The 8,664-nt window shown below is 53.0% G+C and overlaps 1 protein-coding gene across 1 annotated transcript; it reads left to right on the top strand.

The window, feature by feature from the left end:
- Positions 1 to 5,934: 5,934 nt before the first annotated feature.
- On the top strand, positions 5,935 to 8,022 carry Lrrc10b (leucine rich repeat containing 10B). Its single transcript, XM_034506371.2, has one exon. The coding sequence runs from the start codon at positions 6,065 to 6,067 to the stop codon at positions 6,941 to 6,943; it is 879 nt and encodes a 292-aa protein (XP_034362262.1). The 5' UTR covers positions 5,935 to 6,064; the 3' UTR covers positions 6,944 to 8,022.
- Positions 8,023 to 8,664: the final 642 nt, after the last annotated feature.

Genomic DNA, 8,664 nt, shown 5'->3' with positions numbered 1-8,664 from the left:
TCAGCTGTGGGCCTCTGCATGCATGCACATCCACATGAACAAACACCTACCCACAGGTGTGTCTTTATACACATAAATACACAGACACATGCATACACACACACACACACACACACACACACACACACAGAGAGAGAGAGAGAGAGAGAGAGATAGAGAGAGAGAGAGAGAGAGAGAGAGAGAGAGAGAGAGAGCTCCAGAATCTACATAAATAACTGAGCATGGATCTACACACCTGAAACTCCAGAGCCTCTGTGCATATATGTATGCACCTAACATACACATTGCAGGAAAATGTTATTTACTATTTACAGACAGGGCTTTTAGCCCTCACCCTCACTGTTTATATTTGGTGTGGTTTTGGAGGTCAAAGGACAACTTGAACATTGTTCCTCAGAGGCCATCTGGCTTGGTTTTCCTTTGGACAGGGTCTCTCACTTGCTTGGAACTTGCCAGTTTGGCCTGCATGGCCCATTAGCCCCAGGGATCCATCTGCCTCTGCCTCCCCAGTGCTGAGGTTTCAAGTATATACCACCACCACACAGCTTCTTACATGAGCTCTGGGGATCAGATTCCGATCCCCATGCTTTTGAGACAAGTCTCTTACCAACGAATATCCTTTCGGTTTTGAGGCCACCCCCGACCCCCGACTTAGTTCCGGCTCATTCTCCGGGTGTAAGAATTGGGGTTCAGAGGGGGTGAGGAGCTCAGATGGACAGGGGATCCTAAGAGAAAGTGAAAGAGGGAGGCTCCCTACTCTCCCTACTCTAAGAAATTCACATCCTTGATCTTCAGTCGGACAAGCCATGGCAGGGTCACCTGATCAGGAACTCATTTTGCAACATGGCGGCCCGCTAGGATCCACAGTGAGAGTCTGGAGTACCAAGTCAGCCACTCCATTGACCTCTGTTACTACAGCTCAGTTGTCTGAGGGGGTGGGGCCGGGTGGAAGATGGATTGGGAAGGAACAAACTCATCTTCCAACATAGTAGGCAAGTGACTGAGCACTAGGGTTCCACGGAACTTGATCTGAAAGCCACACCTGGGCTCACATTTCGTCGGGCTGGAGGAGGTGGGTGGCAGAGACTGACCCAGCCCTGTGGGAGCCTTTCCACCATCCTTGCACCTCGGGGCTCTGGGATAACAGTAGGCTACAGACTGCCCGTAATTTGGTACCAGGAAATCCTGAACCTGGGTCTCCTGGACTAGAGGGGGCCTCTTCGTTATTTTGAAACTGCTTTGGGATTCTGAGGCCTGTCCTCTCAGTTATAGGGTCGCTCCAGTTAGGCAAATATTCTGAGCCCTCATGCTGTGATAGAGAGTGGGGGTGTGTCTGTTTCTCCACCACTCTTGTCCTCTCCAGCAACAGCAAAATCTTCAAGTGGGGCGCTCCTGGAATTCTTAGAGTTTCAGGCTGAGGGCAAGCATTTGGGCATGCTGAGCAATTTTTTTTTTTTTTTTTTTTTTTTTTTTTTTTTTTTTTTTTTCTCTTAGCCAAGTGAGTCAATGATCCAAGGTTTGAAAAGCTTTGTCTTCTTGCTAAGATGGATCTGCATCTCAGCTCTGACTCTTCCCAGCTGTGTGACCTTGCTTAAGCTTCGTACTTTCTCTGAATCTGTTTCCTCATCTGTAGAGTGGGAGGATGGTGGGGGATACAGTACCTGCCTGGTGGATCGGCAGTGAAGGGTAAATTAGCCCGTAGGTGCTCAGTAAATGACAACGCTCATTAGCGTGTGGGAGAGAGCCAAGATGAGAGGGGGGTATACCATGCAGGCTTCTTTCTGCAGCTGTTGTTCAAATGCATGATCTCTGCTCCAAGTCTGGCAGTGACCTCAGATCCAAAGTCAATACTAAAACCAGGTGCCTCTTCCTCATCTTCCCTCCCAGCCTCACCTGCAGTCACAATCATGGTAGCTCCAAAGCCCCCAGAAAGCTGCTGGGCTGATCTGCAAAGCCCAGACTCAGTTGCAACCCCCTGACCACCTTCAGGGATGCACTCCTGTGCACATCTTCACTCTCACCTCCTCTGGTCCTGGTTCATTGCTCTTCTCTCACAGAGGGATCTTTTCTTCCCCCATCCCTCACTCCTCCACAACCTGACCATCACTCGGCTTCTTTTTAGTTGACTGTCTCCACTGGCAGAATACCCACAGAGGTACAGACTTTTGCCTTGGTGTGCATATTCATAGCAACCCCCAGTGCCCAAGCCTAGCAGTAGGCATTTGATTTTTTTTTAAATGAATACCTTAAAGACCACAGGGAGTTACATTCTGGCTGGTACAGGTAAGAGGACAACCCTGTGGCATGAAGAATACCATGATTCCCTTTCCCAAGTGAGATAATTAGACTAGATCTCCAGGAGACCATGAACAGATCAGTGGATGAGTCCCTTCTGAAGGGCTTCTGGAAGCCAGGGTCTCCAGCTTCTTGCAGACATAGAGAGCATACCCTCTCAGAGGTGATGAGCCCCCTCCCTGCCCTGACATTTCCTTACTGGTTCTAATAAGCTGGAGTCTTTGTTTTCCAACAATCTCCAATAATGTGACATTCTGTGACTATTTAAGTCTCAGCAAGCAGCCAGTGTGGTCCTGGTTCAGGGCAGGGAGGAGAACTCAGGAGCCTCGACAGGGTCAGCAGGGGAGAGGTGCTTCAGGGACACAGGAGGGGATACAAAAGCCTCATTCTGTACGTTTGTCTTTTTTTTTTTTCTTTTATTTAAAAGAAAACAGATTAGAACAAGCATAAGAAAACGTGAACAATCATGGATGCTGGTGACTGGGTACAGAGGCATTACCATAGAGAGCCCTGAGTTGTTTTTGTGTTTAAAAACGCCTTCATATAGATTTGAGGGTGGGCAATATTGTTATAGCTTGTGGTTGGCAATAGAGAGACCATTCTGAAGGCCTGGGGACCTGTCTTTTAGGTATTTTTTGCAGTGGGGGGGGGGGGGAAGAGGGCATGGCTAGTTGTCAGAGAGCCCTGGTTCCTTGCAGGTCTCAGTTTCCTGCTTTCCTGGGTGTAGGGAAAGATTGGAGGGCCCCATGCTGGGGGTGAATCTAATTCATTAGCGACAACTCAACAGGGACCAGGCACTCACAGCGTCAGCATGACTCATTGAGATGATTGCTTCACTGCTGATCTGCGTGGGCCCTGAGCCCAGCACATTTTACCTTTACCCACTGAGAAGGGCCTGGTGGGAGGTAAAGGTACAGCATCTACCCAGAACATGAAAGAGACCCAGAGGAAGCTGAGGGCTGGCCTCTATGCCCCCAGCCCCAGAAGCAATGCCTGGCTGGTATCAGAGGCTCTCCTAGGGGTACTGGGATGCCTACCGAGTCCAGGAGGGGTGCCTGGTGCTGCAGCGCCAGCCTGAGCATGTGGTGAGGGTGGGGTGATTGCATTCCCTCCTCCACATCGAATGTCCCTTGGTAAAAATGGGGAAGGGATGTTGGGGGGCTGGGGGATACTCATGCCTGACTGGGTTTGCCCTGGATTCCTAGTTTCTGAATGCCCACCTTCTCTGCAAGATCCTCTCATGTGAGAAGAGAGCATTGGGTTGGAACTTAGCAAGGTCTTCGTACTGAAAGAACGTGAACCCTGTCTAGCTGGAACTGAGAGTCCATCCATTTGAGATCTGATGTTTGGATTTGACTTTTTCCGGACATGGATCCCTTACCTTGGCTGGGGTCCCCATATCATTTTATTAGTTTCCTCCAGGATGAAGATCCATGGCTATTTCTTAGTAACAGCCCCCCTCTGTCTGTGTCTACCATTATCTGCTCACCCCAAGAATACCCTTGCCTGAAGACCACTGCTGTTGTCTGCCCTTCTGTTTCTTTAGCTAACAAATATCTATTAAGGATCAGAAATTCAAGAGCAAGCAAAGTTGACTCCTGATGATAGAGGTCATGATGAAAGCGGCCTCTGGGAGGGGGAAGAGGTGTGAAGGAACTTCTGGGTCATAGAAATGGAACATGAGGGCTGGGGGGTGTAGCTTGGTTATTACAGTGCTTGCCTGTATAGTGTAGCATGTGCTGGGTTTGATCACCAACACCATATAACCGGAGCACAGTGGTGCACACCCATAATCCCAGCACTAAGGAGGTGGGAAGACCAGAAATTTGGCCATCTGTTGAGTTGAAGGACAGTCTGAGTTATATAGAATTCCATAACTAACAAAGGTACAAAAGCTTAAACAAAAGAAAGGGGATAAAAGCCCAACTGTGACATAGCAAAGGCACATATATTTGTAAAAATACACTCAATTGCACAAACATTCCCAGACCTTCCTTCTTTCTGTATATTTATCATTATTTTTTTTTTATTTTTCAGATAGGTTACTATGCTGCCCAGTCTGGCTAACATAGCTGGTATGATAGGTGTGAGTCACTCTGCCTCCCTTTTATTGCCCACCCCCCCCATTCTGAGACAAGGTCTTGTTATATATCTCACTAGCCTTAAGCCAATATATAGCTTAGGATGTCTTTGAACTTGCAGTAATCCTCTTGTTTCTGCCGGGAAAGACCTGGAATTACAGGCTCGAGCCACACTCTTAGGTTTCTGCTGTATTGTTTCTACAGGCTGGCTGACCAGCTGGGATTATAGAGATGAACTAATGTGTCCTCCTGCTATTGTAATTTCAAATTTTCATGGTAATACGGATGGGTTGGAGGACACTAAGGTCTGTCCCAACAGCTAGGTCCTAGAGAAGGTGTGGATTGGGGTAGGGAGGAGAAAGTGGTCTGCTGACTGAACACTCACGGTACCACCTCTTGTCACTCACACAACTCTCAAGCAGGTCTGCCTAATCCTCAGAGGCTGCTTTCCTCCTCATTTCTATGGGATTAATAATTCCTTTCTTAGGTTTTGCATTGTGAGTCAGAGGCTCTGTTGAGGAAAAACTCACTGGAGGAGTGGGTGGAATGATGTGTTTTCTTTTACTGGGAAGGTGTATGCTTAGGAGTTGGGGCTTTTGAGTTGCACTGCCTGGCTTTAAACTCCAGCTCTTCTGGTCAACCAAACCTTAATCTCTTTGAGCCTTGCTCAATGCCTCTTTCTTTAAAGTATGGGAAGTAGCTTTTGGCAAAGTGACAGACACGTGGAGCTCTGGCAGAGAGAAAGGGGAGGCGGCTGATGAGAGCAGCCGAGTCACAGAACCAAGGTGATTATCGTCGGTGGCACTCAAAGGTGGTCACTTGTCCCAGTCCTCTACCCACTATGGCCACATATAGACCTTTGGTATCCTAGGAGGGGCTTGGGTAGGAGCGAGTGCTAGAGCACCAGCAATGGGTGGAACCCGGCGAGGGCGGAGCCAAGCATAGTCTCACAAATCCTCAGATCAGAAAAAGGCCAGAACATAACATTGTTCCAAGTTACTATCCTGAAGTGACCCCGGTTGGGAGACTGGTCGCACTCCCGCTGGACGTGGGGAAAAAAAAAAAAGCAAGTGACCTCGTTTCAGGTACTCCTCCAGTATCCCTCCCTCCCTTTCTTTAGTCCCAGGTTTCTTCCTTCTGGGCCCGCCTTCCCTGAAGCACACACAGCTACACCATGGCTCTCTGCGGCAAGTGTAGACAGCGTCGGACGTCGGGGCTCAGCGCTAGCTAGTCCTGTGCCGGGTTTGCGCTCAGCGGCCGCCTAGACTCAGGCTAGCTCACTGATAGGCTAGGCTAGCTATCCGGGGACTGGCTCCAGCTTCAGGACCCTTCTCACGGTCCTCCTTGGCCCCGCCCCACCCCGCCCTCCCTCTGCCTATTGGCAGCCGCACTCGCGTCGGGGGTTGCCAGGGCGACGGGTCGCTAAGCTGCAAGTCTGCTCGAACTCCAGCTAGTCGGCCTCCGGCGGAGGCAGCGGGGGAGGCCGAAGGGCGGGCGGCCGAACGCGGCGCGGGGCGGTGGGGCCCAGGCGGCCGCCTCCTCCCGGCCCGGCACGGCCCCCCTCCCGGCACACAGGCAGGCCGGGGCGGGGGGCCCCGGAGGCCGGAGCGGCCGGGGCCCCGTCGGGGCGGCCAGGGAGTGGCGATGCCGGGTGGTAGCAGCGGCGTCCCGGGCTGGGGCCCGTGACCATGGGCATCGCAGAGTCCACGCCGGACGAGCTGCCGTCGGACGCCGAGGAGCAGCTGCGTAGCGGCGAGCAGCAGCTGGAGCTGAGCGGGCGGCGGTTGCGGCGGCTGCCCAGTGCCGTGTGCGCATTGAGCCGCTTGCAGAAGCTGTATGTGAGCGGCACCGGGCTGCGCGAGCTTCCCGAGGAGATCGAGGAGCTGCGTGAGCTGCGCATCCTGGCGCTCGACTTCAACAAGCTGGAGCGCCTGCCCGACGGCTTGTGTCGCCTGCCGCGCCTCACGCGCCTCTACCTGGGCGGCAACCGTCTGCTGGCGCTGCCATCCGACTTTGCGCAACTGCAGAGCCTGCGCTGCCTCTGGATCGAAGGCAACTTCCTGCGGCGTTTTCCGCGGCCGCTGCTGCGCCTAGTGGCGCTGCAATCGCTGCAGATGGGCGACAACCGGCTGCGCGCGCTGCCCGCCGAGCTGCCGCGCATGACGGGCTTGCGTGGCCTCTGGCTCTACGGCAATCGCTTCGAAGAGTTCCCTCCTGCGTTGCTGCGCATGGGCCGGCTGCACATCCTCGACCTCGACCGCAACCGCCTGGGCGGCTTCCCCGACTTGCACCCGTTGCGCGCTCTCCGAGTTTTCTCCTACGACCACAATCCAGTCACTGGACCCCCGCGGGTGGCAGACACAGTTTTCCTAGTGGGCGAGGGCGCCGTCGAGCGCATGGCTGAGCGCGACGAACCCATTCCGCGGCCACCAGCCCGGCGTCCAGCCCGGGCCTTTGAGGATGAGGAGGAAGAAGACCTGCTCATAGGAGGCGCAGGACCCAGGGCCCTGGGGCCCGCCAGGGACAGCCTCCGAGCCTTGGAAGCCCCTCCAGGATTGGGCACATGAGCCTCTTCCCTGAGTGATGGACTTGGCTACTCTGGAAGAAGGGGCTCTGCGAGGCTGTGGCTGTCTGGATATACGGTGCCGCTGGGTCTCTTACTTGGGGCAGTGAAGGCGCGTCGCTGAGTGAGCTGCCTGGCACAGGCAGGCCTGAGGCCATTTTCAGACACTCCTAGGTAGTAAGAGAGAGTCCCTGGGCTGACCTCTGGGCAGTTTTCAGACCAAGAAGTCTGGGATAGAGCCACTGATGGTACAACAGATGAGCCGGTCTCGCCTGGAACCAGGGTCACCACTTATCTACAGAATCATCCCTACTCTGACTCTGGCCTAGGCCTACCCTACCTGTTGCTGGAGTCATCTTTGGGGCAGACTGCATAGGGGCAACACTGCCTCTGTGTGTGTGTGTGTGTGTGTGTGTGTGTGTGTGTGTGTGTGTGTGTGTGTGTGTGTTGGGGGAGGAGGGAGTAGTTCTGGCAAGAGGCATGGCATAGGGACTCTGTCCAAGACAGAAGCAGAGATAGACTGGGGCCCAACACCTCAGCTTCCCTCAGTTCTCCACTAGGTCTCCCCCTATAGCTGTATGGTACACAGAAACGAGGGTCTCCACCCTATCTTTCCTCCTGATCCCTTCTCTCAGCACGGGCTGAAATATTGCTGTGCAAAGAGAGATCTTCCCTCTCCTGCAGCCTGTGCCCCCAGTTATCAAGTTTGAGAAGATGCCACTGTGCCTCTAGGGCCTCCTGCCCCAAGAGAGAGGGGCTCTGCACTCTAGGAGGCTGCTCAGAGCCTCTGTACTGCCTGCACTCTCCATTTCCTTACATGGGCACAGCCAGGGTGGCTGGCACGGCATGGGGCACTGGACAGGCACCATGTGCCTCTACTCCGTCACCAGGGACAGCCTCCGAAGGGCTGAGGAGACAGGCTCTGCAATTCCCAGGGCCAGATCCAAGCAATAATAGGAGGAGAGGGCCAGAGGACACTCAGGGACACTGTCAGGGGCTGGAGCCCCAGAAGGTAGTGTTTTCTTTAGGAAGAAGAAGAAAAAAAACCCTTGTAAACATAAATTATATTTCTTGGAGAAAGAATGTGTGTTTCCCACATGTCTAGTTATTTATAAGCCCGGGAGCACCAAGTTCCACTGCTGTGGGTGCACCACCCCCCATGTGCCCCAACTCTGTGTCAGGATGACCCTGGCCAGCTGTTGTGTCCTTCTTGTCTGGGGAACAAGTGTCCATTGCAGAAGGAAATAGCATTGCTCCCTGAAGTGGTCTCCTGGCATCTTTGGGTGTCCTCATGTTCTGGCTCCCCCTACCCTTGGTTGTGCTGTGGGGGTCATCTGCAGCTTGGTTCTTGGGTTCTAATTCTTGGATCTCCCACCAGCTAGGCTGGCCTTTCTCTATTTGCTCACCAGTAGTGGCCCCTCCCACTCACTCTGTGACTGCACTTGCTCTATTCTCCTTTGCCTTTCTCAGCCTCAGTTCCTTCAGTTTTGGCACCCTTCATCACCATGGCAACAAGAGCTGATGTCATATGAAGCCAAAAGGTCAGGCTCAACCCAGTAGCTGGGCTAGTACATTGGGCTGGGCTCTGGGTAAGGAGGAAGCCAGACATAGATCTAGAGTGAGATAAGACTAGACAGACAGACAGAGTGAAAGCTTATGGGTAAGACTAATGTGAGACCCAACTGTAAGCTTTGATTTTGTTGAGGTTCCATCTGGGGCTCTCTG

This window comes from Arvicanthis niloticus, chromosome 1 (genome assembly GCF_011762505.2).
Source record: "Arvicanthis niloticus isolate mArvNil1 chromosome 1, mArvNil1.pat.X, whole genome shotgun sequence".
In the NCBI taxonomy this organism is placed as follows: Eukaryota; Metazoa; Chordata; class Mammalia; order Rodentia; family Muridae; genus Arvicanthis; species Arvicanthis niloticus.
Note: the sequence above shows the minus strand (reverse complement) of the source record. Positions and strands in the feature narration are given on the sequence as shown.